The 16,193-nt window shown below is 41.6% G+C and overlaps 1 protein-coding gene across 1 annotated transcript in view; it reads left to right on the forward strand.

The window, feature by feature from the left end:
* The window catches only part of LOC126194976 (acetylcholinesterase 1-like), a 187,051-nt gene that overhangs the window by 157,475 nt on the left and 13,383 nt on the right, over nt 1–16,193 (forward strand). The window contains exons 11-12 of the mRNA XM_049933382.1: nt 4,363–4,480; nt 10,441–10,561. Of these exons, the coding sequence (XP_049789339.1) occupies nt 4,363–4,480; nt 10,441–10,561 (239 nt within the window). The remainder of the gene's footprint in view (nt 1–4,362; nt 4,481–10,440; nt 10,562–16,193) is intronic.

Below are 16,193 nucleotides of genomic sequence, written 5' to 3' on the forward strand. Positions count from 1 at the left end.
GCAGGAAAAATGTGAAGACATCGAAAAAGATATGCTATTCTGAGTGAAAGTGAAGAAGAATTAAATGATCTGCTGAACGGAATGAACAGTCTAATGAGTACACAGTATGGTTTGAGAGTAAATCGGAGAATGACGAAAGTAATGAGAAGTAGTAGAAATGAGAACAGCGAGAAACTTAACATCAGGATTGATCGTCACGAAGTAAATGAAGTTAAGGAATTCTGCCAGCTAGGCAGTAAAATAACCAATGACGGGCGGAGCAAGGAGAACATCAAAAGCAGACTCGCTATGACAAAAATGGCATTTCTCGACAAGAGAAGTCTACTAATATCAAATACCGGCCTTAATTTGAGGAAGAAATTTCTGAGGATGTACGTCTGGATGACAGCATTGTATGGTAGTGAAACATGGACTGTGGGAAAACCGGAACAGAAGAGAATCGAATCATTTGAGATGTGGTGCTATAGACGAATGTTGAAAATTAGGTGGACTGATAAGGTAAGGAATGAGGAGGTTCTACGCAGAATCGGAGAGGAAAGGAATATGTGGAAAACACTGATAAGGAGAAGGGACAGGCTGATAGGACTTCTGCTAAGACATGACTTCGATGGTACTAGAGGGAGCTGTAGAGGGAAAAAACTGTAGAGGAAGACAGAGATTGGAATACGTCAAGCAAATAATTGAGGACGTAGGTTGCAAGTGCTACTCTGAGATGAAGAGGTTAGCACAGGAAAGGAATTTGTGGCGGGACGCATCAAACCAGTCAGTAGACTGACGACAAAAAAAAAAAAAAAAATGAAAAGGGCTGTTTATGGACGACGTGACCCACCAACCACTCTGAGGGATCTATGCCGAATCGCTCTTGAGGAGTGGGACAATCTGGACCAACAGTGCCTTGATGAACTTGCGGATAGTATGCCACGACGAATACAGGCATGCATCAATGCAAGAGGACATGCTACTGAGTACAGCAGTCTGGGCCACCACCTCTAAAGGTCTCGCTGTATGGTGCTAGAACATGCAGTGTGTGGTTTTCATGAGCACTAAAAAAAGTAGGAAATGATGTTTATGTTGAACTCTATTCCAATTTTCTGTACAGGTGTCGGAACTCTCGGAACCGAGGTGATGCAAAACTTTTTTTGATGTGTGTATACATCCTGAAAAGATCGTAAAGATAAAAGTAGAGAAATTTCAGACCATCCGGTCCTTACCGGCAATCGTTCTCGCCGCGAAACATTCGCGACGTGAAGGAGGGAGAGTGAATGTGGTTCACGAAATATCGTCCACCACACACGCAGGCTAGCTTGATTTTTATAGATGTAGATGTAGAAGTAGATTAGCAATCCTTATCGTCGCTTGAATGATTTCCCAATCAGCTCTGCTGCGCTTATATCATTCTTTACATTGTCATGTGTCGCAACGGCACCAGGGGCATTGAATCTTGCTTTAATACAGGTTGTTTCCATAAGAGCGTGCAAAAATTTAACACGACATGAACTATGCTCCAGTGAACAATTTCAGTTAGGGAATCTGGTGTCGGAGAAGGCAGCTTAAGGATATAATAGGAATAAAATCGCATTGCTGAGACCTTTTTTTTTATTTACAATCATTACAGTTAACTTCAAATACCATCATTGACACAATGAGCGTATCATTTGTATTGTATCTTACATAATGTGTTGAAACGCGACCATCAACCTCAATGCAAGCATGACATCGGCAAACAAGATTTTGAGGCACTCTCACAAATAGCCATGGTATGTTTCGAATCACAACACTATCAGCTATAATTCTGGCAACTTACTCCATCCCCGTCTCCACTGGGGACTTACACACAAGTGACTTTAGATATACCCATTGAAAATAATAAAGGGGTTTTAGGTTAGGCGATCTTGCAGACCATGAAATAGGACCTCCATTTCGAATCCCGCGACCAATAAATACAACATCATGACTTCCTAGTAATCGGGCTCGTCCTCCTTGTTCCCTTGCAGGAAATAAAGAGTGTACATGGGAATAAACAGCACAGAACATGCAAACTTCTACGAATGTTAGTTGTAAATAAGCTGGAAAACAATAATTCTAGACAAAGCGAAAGACAAGTTTACTTCCGTGTCTCCTTAAGCTGGCTTCTCCCATCCCAGGTTCCGTGCCTCAAATTGTTCAGTGGAGCATTCTCTATGTCCTGTTACATTTTTGCTCGCTCTTATGGAAGCAACTTCTACATTTGGGCACATGAATGTATATACGTGTGAGGATATAGGATCCTCGCAAGCGGAATAAGTAATAAGTAATGAAATATTCTAAGCCCGATTGTGAACAGAACTCCGGACATTTTCGTATGCAGTGTGACACCTACTCACTTTGACAGCAAGTCGCATATCTACTCATGAATAAATAATTACTACGTAATATAGATGCAAGTGTAATCAGTTTACATACTTTGTCCATATGACTTATCATCACACAATCTAGCCCCATCTGGTGAATATTGTGAAACTACGCACACTTGTTAAGTAATAGAAAAAAATATGGTTTATGCAAGTGTTCAATCACAAGTGCTGCCACATTAGCGTGCGTTAGAGACAACGGCCACTGTTGTCTTTGAGATTTAACCCTTTGTTGCCTGACGGTACTTAAAAGTACCAGTAAGTTTTGACTCTCATTATTTTCTCGTGGTGCAGTTTCGTGATCTGAGAGCCTGTCGGTACGTAACAGTAACTCTTCTCTACTGTTTCATAGATGTTACTGTGCAACACATAGACCTCTCTGGCGGTCAGAGCTTGAAATTGTTTTTCGCGCACTGCTGTGAAAACAAAAGATTGTATGTGCTTTTTTCCATGGTGTTGCCTGAATTTGTGCGCAATTTATTGAAACTTCCGTTGAGTTTTCCATTGTACGTACTTACTTTCTTTGTTTTTTTTATAATAGTTTGAAGCATTACGTTGCAAGTGAATGAGATAAAGTGGAAATTATAAGGCGGACCTATTAGTACCGTCAGGTTGTGCGAACACTTTATTGTAGTAACAATGCGTTACCTGTCACTAGTTGTTCTGTCCACTTTTTCTCAAACAGAAATCGGTAAATACATTTGCCCGTGGAACAATTAGAATAAACAGGAAAGGTTTGCCAGGGAATATACCTAAAGAAAAATGTCTAAATCAAATCACAGAGCGTCATCTTTAGACCTAACAGTATTTCAATGGAAGGAAAATAAAGTAGTGTATTTTGCGTCAAACTTCCATGCCACTGAACAGAGCGTAGTGACAAGAAAACAGAAAGATGGAACTAGTATGACTATACCATGTCCAGTTATTGTATGTGATTACAATAAAAACAAGGGTGGTGTGGATCATGCAGACAGATTACGTTCAACTTATGGTCTTGACAAGCGATCAAAGAAATGGTAGCACCGTCTCTTCTGGGGAGCAATACAAACTGCTTTTGTCAATGCTTACGTCATTTTCAGTGATATACATGGGGCACTGCCACTGCTGGAATTCAGGCGTGCTGTGGCACTAATGAATGAACAGCAAGTGCCAAATCTCAAAAAGAGAAACTCTGGTAAAGATGAAATAACTCTCCCAAAGAGAAGGAAGGATAACTTTTCTGTTCCGAAGGATGTACGTCTTGGCATCCGAGGAAACCATTTTGTAGTGTTCAGTTGTAAAAGAGGACGATGCAAATGTGTGCGAAAAATAAAATTCAGTCGAGACCTCATTCACAATGTAGTACATGTAAAGTGTATTTGTGCTTCAATGAGAAAAAGAGCTGTTTCCGACAATTTCATGAGGTATCACTAAATATGTGATATGTATATACTGTCAAAAATGTATAGCTAAGTTACTATGTATTGTGAAGTTGCTCTAGGATAAATTTATGCGAAATTTAAAAAAAATATTTAGAAATATCATATTTCTGTTAATTAATTTTCTAATGTAAAAAAATTTAATATTTATGTGGAATAAAGCACAAGTTATAAAAATTGGAGCATTTTTCTGCGCATGTTGTGATTCTGTCCATGGAATCTGACGGTACTTCTGAGTACCAGGAGAGAAAAAAGTTGTGAAAAATAAAATAAAATTTTACAAAAAATCCTACCGTCATTTGAGGCCACAATAGCATAAATTCTGCAAAGAAAATGTTAAAAAGTAAATTTTTTCTTATGTCAGGAAACAAAGGGTTAAACTCAAACAGATAATTTTCAAAACGCTTTTAAATATTAATTTCAAAAATTAGCTGCCAGCTCTGCAACACTCTGAAAAATAAAACGCAGTTTAGAGTATACTGAACTATTGGAGATGCGTGTTTATGCCTCTATCGACACTCAGACTGTAGCCGTACTTCTTCTCACACTTGCAGTTCATTGGTGCTACGCAATTCAAGGGACCCCTGATGACGTCAGCGGATTGCAACACGCTGCATGGCGGCAAGAGCTACCTGTACACCTACAGCCACCGCTCCAGTTTCAGCGTGCCGGGTGAGTACCAAACAAACTACTTTTTAATAGAAGGTTGTCTCCTTCCTTGTGTTATCCCTATCTCTTTACAGCTTGGTTCTCATGTCATAAATTCTGCTACATTGTCTGTAATTGGTTGTATTAAAAACGCTGTCACCTCGTGATCTTCACTAGTGAGTGCTTTCGGTTATGGAGGCATGATGAAGAGTGTGTAGTCCCGTCAAGCGGAAGTGACTGTGCTACATTTAAAAATGTATAATTAGAAGAACATCCAAACGGCAACACAATTAGCCTATGTCTTCTTGACGGGTTATGCTATACTATTCTGAAAATAGCTGCACAGTCAAAACTGTATTTTAATCCGCCAATGGGCAGCCGGTGGAAAAGACTGTTCTCATCAAGATATTTTGGCTACGAATTCCTTTGCATCTCAAAAATTTTTGAGTTTCTTTGTTAATCTTCGATATCGTTCTTCCTGATGAAACAATTAGGACTGATGGCACCTTACGCAGCGGAGAACTAATGGCTTCATCACGCCCATCAATATATTTTGGCTACGAAATCCTTTGTATCTCAAACATTTTTGAGTTTCTTTGATCATCTTTCATATCGTTCTTCCTGATAAAACAATTAGAACTGATGGAACCTTACTCAACGGAGAACTAATTGATTCATAAGGCCCTGAGACCCAAGCGATACCCACCCATCGAGACATAATTGGACAACCGTATTGTTGAGACGAAATGAGCAACAAAATAATAACTAGCTTAAACAGAAGTAGAGGATTCCCTAAAAACCATAATGACTGAGACCGGCGTAGCGAATGACCGGTTGTTCGGCTGCGTGTGAATCTCCTCCACATGTTTTTATTTTCTCGCCTCACATACGGTCTGTAGAACTATAAGCGCGTGTCGACTGACGACCATCACTTCTTTCGGGTTATAACACCGAAAGAACATCTTATCATATTCAGTGGCACAGCAACATTTTAATGAAGAATATTCCGAATTCTTTGGTGAATCTAATTCCTTCAACTATTTCATTTTTTCTTTCACTTCTTTTTTGTGGTCTTATGACAATGTTTATTAGCCAAGAGTTATATTCCTTTTTAATACTATTGATTGTTCGCAAATATTTTGGGCCGGTTGGAGTGGCCGAGCGGTTGTAGGCGCTCCAGTCTACGGTCGCAGTTTCGAATCTTGCTTCGGGCATGGATGTGTGTGATGTCCTTAGGTTAGTTAGGTTTAAGTAGTTCTAAGTTCTAGGGGACTGATAACCACAGCAGTTAAGTCCCATAGTGCTCAGAGCCATTTGAACCATTTTTGAAATATTTTGATCTTCATTGTAATTGCAAAGGAAGAAATAAACAGATAAATTATACAGTACCACTACCACCAACACTGCTAATAACGCCCTTTCCATAATTTTTCCTGACGTTATTATTTTATGCCCTAGGTAGCCGTGTCCTTATTCTACGATATTAAAAGAAATCATAACTTTTCGTGAAAGGCTGTTGTTATCGGCTTTTGATTTCTGCAATTCTTTCGAAAGAGCGAGCACCTACACAACAGCTTATTTAACGGTAGCAACAATTTCCTGTCGGCAACACACTTCCTCTGAATGTAATTAAAGGAAATCATAACTTACTCTGTCGAGCAACTTCTTATTTGACTAATTTATATTAGCTGGAAGTATTGTCATCATACGCCCTAATATTGTGTTCTTCACCAGATGGCTGAGCGGGGTAGCGCAGTATTTAGCTCACTGGACTCACATTCAGGAGGACGACAGTTCTAACCCGGGTCCGGCCATCCTGATTGAGGTTTTTCGTGATTTCCCTACATCGCTTCAGGTATATCCAGGGATGCTACTTTTGACAAAGGGCACGGCCGATATCCTTCCACATCCTTTCGTAATCCGAGTGTGTGCTCTAATGAGCTCATCAAATGGTTCAAATGGCTCTGAGCACTATGGGACTTAACATCTATGGTCATCAGTCCCCTAGAACTTAGAACTACTTAAACCTAACTGACCTAAGGACAGCACACAACAACCAGCCATCACGAGGCAGAGAAAATCCCTGACCCCGCCGGGAATCGAACCCGGGAACCCGTGCGTGGGAAGCGAGAACGCTACCGCACGACCACGAGATGCGGGCAATGAGCTCATCGTCGACGGGATGTTAAACACTCCTCTTCACCAGATGCTAGTTAAAGTCTGTGTATTACCTGGTCACGTTTACCATATGCTTCTCTACATTGGAAAAAGCTGCAAAATTTGGTGCAGCAGAGAAGAAGATAATGATAATCGATGCCGACATGACCATAAAACACTATTGCTTTTAATACATCAAATGTATTCGAAGCTGCGAATACTGACAACCATCAGCTGTGTAATATAATGATGACAATGAAAATTTGTGCTGGACCGGGACTCGAAACTGGGTTTCCCTCATTACGCTAGCGTCTCACGGAGAGACCCAAAGTTCCATACGCAGTCTTTCCAGCGTCACAAACTTTACTCGTTCTACACTTCATGTAATTCCCGTACTGGAAAGGACAATTTAATTGGAAGTCGTTGCTCGGTATTGGCAGATAAAAAGGATATTGCAGTTCTTCTGTTGTTAATAAGTTCCGAGGGAACATTGCATCGTACTTCTTAACAACAGAGGCAAGCATTCCTTAATGGCATGTGGTATGAATTCCACGTTAAACCGTAGTTCCCTTTTCCATAGTACGATTATTAGGCTAGGTTAAAGATGTACGTGTCACCTAAGCGTCGTCGAACTGAAAGACTGCACCAGTCCATTGACCCACAAGCAATTATTATTATTATTATTATTATTATTTTCGATTATTCACATTTAAAGAGAGCGTTTGAACTTGAATTCCTTTATGATGATTGTTTATGTTTTTCTGAGCCCAAATTTTCCTCATGTGTTCACTGTGTTGTTCTTTTCGCTCCGCTGTCCATTTCCAACCTGGTCTCTTCTGTGTTGTGGTGTCAAAATTATGTTTTTTGATGATGTACCTGAATTCAGTTCTATTTTCTGCATGGTTTACTGTTATGTGTGCTTGTCTGAGGTCCTCTTCAACTTCTTTTATCGATTTTGTTTTTCCCGTGCCTGAGTTGATGACTTTAAGAATTCGCTTTGAAAAAATGGTTCAAATGGCTCTGAGCACTATGGGACTTAACTTCTGAGGTCATGAGTTCCCTAGAACTTAGAACTACTTAAACCTACCCAACCTAAGGACATCACACACATCCATACCCGAGGCAGGATTCGAACCTGCGACTGTTGCGGTCGCGCGGTTCCAGACTGAAGCGCCTAGAACCGCTCGGTCACCCAGGGCGGCTTCACTTTGAAATTCTGTTTTCATTCATCCTGTGGATATGTCCGTAGAACTGCATTCTTCTTTTCTTTATTGTATCCGTAATCTTGTCTGTATATACATATAATTCTGATGTTGGTCTCTTCTTCCAGATTCCTTGCTCTTGTATCGGGCCAAAAATTTTCCTGAGAATTTTCCTCTCTTGTTTCTCTATTTCCTTGATTTTAGTTTTCCCACCTATTTCTGTTGTTTCAGATGCATACAGTGCCTCCGAAAGTACGACAGTGTTTTAGTGCCTCAATTTTGCGTTAATGGATACGGACTTTTTGTTATAATAGTCCCACGTGAGTTTATTCGCTTTCTGTAGCTTTTTTTATTCTTTGCTCATTGGCCTTTAGGTTGATCCCTGATGGTTGGATGATTTCTCCCAGGTATTTAAAATGTGGTACTTGTACGATTTTCCCATGGGTTGTCACAATAGGCAATTTGCCTTGTGGCACTCTTTCTATGTACTGGGTTTTCTCATACGAAATTTGCAGGCCAGTTCTTTGTGCAGTTTCGTGTAACTTCTCTATGGCGTTAGTGGCTTCTTTTCTATTATTCGTGAGGATTGTAAGGTCATCCGACAAAGCTAAACACTTCACATTGAATCTATTATCTTTTCTAATGCCAATTTGGATTCCTTTGACTTCTTTTTCCCATGTCCTGATAATTTTTTCAAGAATGATATTAAAGAGTAATGGTGAAAGTCCGTCACCCTGTCGCACTCCAGCTTGGATTTCAAATGGTTCAGAGATATCCCCCATAAATTTAACCTTGGAGACTGTGTCAGTTAATGTTTTCCGAATGATTGTTCTTGTCTTTCTGTCAATGCTGAATTGTTCCAGCGTGTTGCAGAGCGCTACTTTGTCTATTGAGTCGTAGGCCTCTTTAAAATCTACAAAAGTGACCACTGTGTTTCGGGTGTTTCTCATCTGGAGAATCATTTTCAGATTGCATGATCGTCCCTTGCGAAAACTAGCCTGGTATTCTCCTATTTACGTGTCAGCTTGTTCTTCTAATCTGTTCATGAGAACTTTTGATAGGATTTTATATGTGACCGGCATGAGTGAGATACCCCTGTAATTATTTGGTTGAGTTTTGTCCCCTTTATTGTGGAGTGGGTGGATGAGTGCGCATTTCCATTCAGAAAGGATCTGTTCAGTTTCCCAAATGTTTAATATGATTTTGTGGAAATTTTGCTGTTAATCTTTCATCATTTAGTTTCCATAGTTCTGCAATAATTCTATCTTCTCCTGGGGCTCTATTGTTTTTCGGTATCTCGATAATTTCTACTATTTCGGTGATGGTTGGTGGTTTAGCGTCCAGATTTGGTGTAGACGTCTGGTAGTGAATATCCTCTGTAGGTCTTGGCAGTTGAGAAGTTGGTGCGAGGATTTGGCAGTTATTCTTCGTCTTAGCTTCAAGTGAACCATCCGGTTTCTTGAAGCAAAAAATGGTTGGCTGTTACCCTGCAATATGTTCTTTAAACGTCTTATAATAATTCCTGGTGTTGTTCTTCTTAAAGTCTTGTTGTATCTCATCTAGTCGCCGTTTGTCATAATTTCTTTTTTCCCTCCGAATAGTTTTCGATGTTTGTTTTCGGATTACTAGAAATTGTTGACATTTTTCTGATGTTTTGTGACTATTGAAGTTTTTCCAGTTATTTGTGGGTGCGTGTGCGTTGATCAAGGTACATGCTTTGTTGGCCGATTTGAAGGGAGAGCGTTGCTATACGTTCTGAGGCAGACTGGAAGTCAATGACAGAGTCGCTGATGGATTTGTGGACTACAAATGCTGTACCAAACTGTTTGAGTCCTTTTTCATTAGTTTTAACTGCTGGTTTTCCTTTGTAGATCCTGTAGGTGTCTGTGTCAAAATGGTTTTCGTCCGTAAATCATGTTTCCTGGATTGCAAGGATTTTAATCTGGAATTTTTGCAGCACGTCTGTAAGTTTTTTTATCTTGCCCAGTTTGAAGAGAGTATTAGTATTAAGTGTACAGATGAAGTGTCTTTGTTTTGTGTGTAATAATTTGGACGTCTGGTTTTCAACCTTAGGCGTAACATGAAGCTCCTGGTCCCCCGGAATCCGATGACCAGGTAAAGACAGCCTTGCGACTGGTGCCCGGGATAGTGGAGTCATTCCTTGTGTTATCATCATGTTCGGTGTTCAAGTTTAACTTGGTGGTGGTCCTTCCGGGGAAGGATCACGAGGAATACGACTTGATTGTTGAGGTCAAGAAGGTTGCTGCAGCCGCATCATCTAGGCGAACAGACGCTGACCCGTAACCGCTGGATACCAGGCAGACGTTAGTGGATTTCGTTTGATAGTTTTGGTCCACCCCGGGTATTTTATTTCCCCGGTACCCTCCATATCTGGAGAGCATTCCCCTATCCGCCACCTGGGGAGGCGCCCGATGGGAGACTATCAACTCCACACGGGCAGTGATTATAATAATAATTATTATTATTACTATTACTATTATAAAGAGTCTCCACTTAAAAGCTACTGCATTTCCGTTAATACTAATATAGGAAGTGCAAGATGTTTATCATCGTCACATGCAACATTACAAGAGAGCATTAAGTTTCGGTTTGTATTGTTCACAGCAATTGAACATGCGATGGATTTGGTGTACCTCTTTCCGAGATTGGATTACAATCTTACGAAAGAAGAGGACAAAGTTTCCCAGAGGATGGTGCACCTGTTTGCTAATTTCATTATGTATGGGTAAGTACAATCTAATCTGAACTGTCGTCCACGCCTCGATGCTACAATGCGCAACAAAATTACAGGGTCACTTTCTCAGAATTCTGTAACTGTCTCCTACTGCGACGCGTACGTTTCAAATTTGGCTCAAATCATTTTCTCTAATAGTGCAAAAGCTTGGCATCCTGCCTCGTCACCCTCGGGATCGGAGAAGCTTCAAATTGCAAGATATCGACTCTTGTGAAAAAGGGCCATAACTCAGAAGTTCATGTGAGATGTTATGTGGGTTAATGATATATTGGCATCAAATTTCACCACAATTCTGCCCAATGCCTCTGTGGATGTATCACACGTTGCGAAAGACGTCACAGCCTTTCTTAACCACATATCACCCCTTCTTTTGACGACCCTAGCAACTAATGGTTAGGCAACCCCTTCAACAACACATAGGTGGGGTTTGCCTACCTTCAGGTGCTTGAGCAGCTGCCAGACTGATTTGGCGTCGAAATTTCTGAAATGTATATTTCCAAAGTGCTCATCAAAAGTGCTTGGGTGGCACCGAGGATGTTGTCGAACTGGGAGCATCAGAGGGACCCTTTGACGTTTTATTCACACACATGTTAATGTTGAAGCCGCTCATGATCATGCCAGAGAAGAGTTCGAAGCGGTAGGGCTGAAGAAGCATAATCGCCCTCTGCTACTTCGGCTCACATTCAAATTTCGTTGAATGTTCTTGAACGATCCATAGTTGTATCACTCTGAACACCAGAGCAAAAATTGCGGCCGCACTACGTTCCTAAGGGGGTCAGATCGTGTTCAGTGTGGTTGCAGTCCCACAGTTTCCTCAGATTAGATTTGAATTGCCCAGAGGTGACAGCAGTGTAAAAGTTACTAAGCACATCGTCCTGTTACTCATGGCAATGCGAACTGTCGTTTTCCACTATGAAACGTGTTGGAATCAACGCCCCAAGTGTAGGGATGGTTTCATGACGCCCTTTATGCCACCCCCTGAGGCATTATCGTGTCGATAATGAGCATCGGTGTGTCTAAAATGTTTTTGTCGGCTACCCATTAGAAAAAGGCGTGATTTGGACAGTTCTGACATAGATCGGCAGATGCGTTAAAAACGTAAGGCGAGATGTGGATTACGGCTGTCCCATCATATGACACATCCACGGTGGTGTTCGGTAGAATTGTGGTGTAATTTAGTGTCAGTGTGATTTCATTAACCCACCTGACAGCTCACATGAACTTCTGAGCCGTAGCCTTATTTTCGAATGTGATGTCACTTTGCCGTTTGAAGCGTCGCCAACCCAGAGGGTGACGTCGCACGATGCCACGCTTTCGCACCATTACAGACAACAGTTGTAGCTAACTTTCAAAGTTCAAACTTGCGCATCGGAATGGGAAACAGTTAAGAGGTTTCGAATAGGTGATGCTTCGTGTTACGCAGTGTATCTTGAAATACTAGGCTACAACCAGATGTATGGTTTTATTGGTAGAAAGACTTCTGTACAGTGTTCGTACACTCGTACCCCTGAACTCTGGGATCTAGAACAGAGAAACACGAAATCAACATGGAAGCATGGGATGTATAAGGCGTATGTTAAACAGATCGCTTGCAACAGTCTGTGATGGCAGAGATCTTGGGTATAGTGGTACACATTGTCTGTCGTACGGGAAACGTAGTCATCTCCGGCAGGCTGCAAATCGTATATCATTTATTTTATTACTAGTTTCAGTCATCAGACGCGAGCATTATGGGATTCTTTTTTTTTTCTCCAGTAGTGACAACACGTCATACTGTAAGGGTGTGGATACCTCAGTCGGTACAGCACTTGTCGTGGGAGTGTAAAATGTTCTGGACTCGAGTCCCAGTCAGACACGTAATTATAATTCGCCAAGACGTTTCAGCACATTAATGATTCCAAGCGCCTCTCGGCAAAATCGTCAACACGTGTCTTGTGACTAAGAATGAAACACCATGGCACAACTAAAGCATTTTGATGAGAACAGGTTGCTGCGTCATTGAGACAGAACATTCTGCCTCAGTCAACTGATCGGTGGTGCAGAGCTGCATGTCGCCCATGCTTCATTTCATTGCAGTGCAGAATTTTCCAGGAGACAGGAAATATTTAGCTGGTATATGTCTAAGCTTGTCTACCCACAATCAAGTACCTGCACCCTTATCTTGCTTTACGATCTTGAGAAGAACTGACCATCACAGTAAATGTCCTGGTTAGCTCCCTTTTGTGTAGTAATCGATGTCATTAACACCTCGCGTTTGAGGTGAGCAGATGATGATTGTATTTAATAATTACAAGATAATTATACTTACGTGTACCATTAGAATTTAATAATAAATGAACTGATTAGGATCATCAGACGCAGGAATATAAACTGATTACATTTCAATAGTTTATTCAAAGCCTAATTCATGCATTTCGCCATTGTTATCGCTAACGTGTGGGGCTGCGGATTGTCCTGGTGAAGAGCAAATTTTTGAGCGTCAACCTTGGTTTTTCTCAGTCAACGCAATTTTGAAACGGTCTACCATTGAAGCATAATAGGGTACAGTTATGAATCTGCCTTTCTTCAAGTAATCTGTGAGTGTTATTCCTTGGGAATCCAAAAACAGTGGTCATCACCTTACCATATGAGAAAACGGTCTTTACCTTCTTCGGTGTACCTTGATCAGCTTTTGTCCGTGGTTTTGACTGCCGTTGTAATTCTGGTGTCTAATGATGGGTCCAAGTTTCATAAACGGTCACAAATTGGCGAAAAGGTGTCACAAATTGGCGCAAAACGTCTTGCAAATTCCGATTAAGCGTCGCTAAACAATGTGTTGAAATGCTGTGCGTTTTTGGTCGACTGTGAACAGTCGCGGCACCCACCTCGCTCACTGCCTCTTCATAGCCAAATCTCCGCGCAGAATATTACGCCCTCCTACATTTGACAAGTCTACAGTCCCAGCAAAGTACGCATTTTTATTCGACGGTCCTGCATTACAACATCATGGATTTTGTCCAAGGTTTCCTTTGTGATGTCTTAACTGGACGCCAGGAGCGCACTTCGTCTTAGATGCTGTCCGACCACGTTTAATTTGATTAACCCAGAAGTAAATGGTCTTTAATGACGGTGCAGAGTCGGCGTGAGCTTCACTCAGTCCCGTTTTGATTTGTACACCAGTCCAACCATCAACAGCACCAAGCTCGGTTTACGGTATTTTCAATCGTGAACAACACACTGACCATTTCAACAATGAGCTCGACGCCGTGGATTGTTGAAATTATAATTGGAATAATCAGGTTCACCAACCATGAAGGGCCAACGAAAATATTCCATTCTTTCATGGGAATTTATTGGACTTATGAAAGTACTCTCGTAGGTTACATAACAACACTGATTTTTTTACAAACAGCAGCATTTCACCATTGTTAGTTGTTGCACTATACAATAAACCATTAAAAAACAGTTAATATCTCTCTATCATGGATATATTTTGAAAAGGGCAGAAAAATAAATCATATTAACGACATTCCTCAGGACCGCTTCTTCTACAACAATGGCAGGTGGTCAGTTGTTCGTGTGCTGTAGTTAATTTCATTTCCCAGATGATGTGTGGTCGGTTGGCAGCGATAGACCACTGACGCTATGTACTCGGGAGGGCAGCACTCCTCTTTTTCTCTGTGTGGGTGAGGGGGTGAGGGATGTACACGTTTGTAGTACTTGGGCAAGTATGGAGGCTGTGGCTGCAGTTCTGTGTTGATTACTGCCGTCACAATGGCACCCATCGACAGTGACTGAGTGCGGATGCAACGTCTTCAGAAAATTCAGCGCGGAAATTAAAGTGTCTTACACCAGGGAGTCCAGCAAGGTGCCTGAAGCCTGGCAGTGATGTGTCCCCTACAACGAGGACCTCTCCAGTCGCGTTCTGCGAAATTCCAGTTGTCCATGGCCTTTCACCTGACTGGCCAGCTATAATCCTTACCTGACTTTGCTATTCTATAACACCAACTTTCCTCACCCAAAAAGACACAGACACACAGACACACACACACACACACACACACACACACACACACAACCAAGAAAGTTTTGTGTGTGTGTGTGTTACCTTGAATTACATTTAGTTAGTCCAATCTGTACAAAACCGTGTCATGTCTAGTTGTTTGTTATTTCTCTTTAACCAGGGCCTCCATAGTGCAAATATCATCGTACACGTAGCGAACCCACAACTGAGGCATGGTCCATGCCCTACCTTTTAGGCACCAAAATAGCATTTTCTATGGCAACTTTATATGTTCCCGCCAGCTACTTGTACCTTCTTACTGGCTCATTAAAATACTGTGTTTTAGTGGCTTACAACGGTTCAGTGACCCTCTGTACGAACACCCCTGAAATAATAGCACTATGTGACTCAGCACAGTTGCTGAATAACCCACCGTGGAAAGACCTAAAACAGTGCCTATTGCTCTGTTCATGGAGCTGTCGCAGCTTCATATGGAGGGTGAGTCATGATGTATGTTTATCTGGACAGCCTCTGAGACAAACCGCACAGTATGAAAACCGTAAAATCGTTACAACGGCGGAGTGTCTGACATTCTTGTGATATTTCTGTTTAGTTTGTGTGTGTGTATTGTTGCCTGTCATTAGTTGTAAGCAGTTGCATATTACAATAAACTCTGCTCAAACAAGTTTAATTTCATGCTTTATTTATTATGCCTCATTTCACTATCAAGAACCGTTACACTTGAGTAAAACGGTGGAAAGGGGTCACTTTGACCCCACATAAAATATTTTCATATTTGACTTAGACCAGTACTTTTCTAGTGTTTGTTAATCAATAGTTTATTTCTAGTAATCACAACAATTATTTACAGTTATAAATACACAACTGGCCATTAAAATTGCTACACCACGAAGATGACGTGCTACAGACGCGAAATTTAACGGACAGGAAGAAGATGCTCTGATATGCAAATGATTAGCTTTTCAGGGCATTCACACAAGGATGGCGCCGGTGGCGACACCTACAACGTGTTGACATGAGGAAAGTTTCCAACCGATTTCTCATACACAAACAGCAGTTGACCGGCGTTGCCTGGTGAAACGTTGTTGTGATGCCTCGTGTAAGGAGGAGAAATGCGTACCATCATGTTTCCGACTTTGATATAGGTCGGATTGTAGCCCATCGTCATTGTGGTTTATCGTATTGCGACATTGCTGCTCGCGTTGGTCGAGATCCAGTGACTGTTAGCAGAATATGGAATCGGTGGGTTCAGGAGGGTAATACGGAATGCCGTGCTGGATCCCAACGGCTTTATATCACCAGCAGTCGAGTTGACAGGCATCTTATCCGCATGGTTGTAACGGATCATGAAGCCACGTCTCGATCCCTGAGTCAACAGATGGGGAAGTTTGCAAGACAACAACCATCTGCACGAACAGTTCGGCGACGTTAGCAGCAGCATGGACTATCAGCTCGGAGATAATGGCTGCCGTTACCCTTGATGCTGCATCACAGACTGGAGCGCCTGCGATGGTGTACTCAACGACGAACCTCGGTGCACGAATGGCAAAACGTCATTTTTTCGGATGAATCCAGGTTCTGTTTACAGCATCATGATGGTCGCATCCGTGTTTGGCGACA

The sequence above is a fragment of the Schistocerca nitens genome, chromosome 7 (genome assembly GCF_023898315.1).
Source record: "Schistocerca nitens isolate TAMUIC-IGC-003100 chromosome 7, iqSchNite1.1, whole genome shotgun sequence".
NCBI lineage: Eukaryota > Metazoa > Arthropoda > Insecta > Orthoptera > Acrididae > Schistocerca > Schistocerca nitens.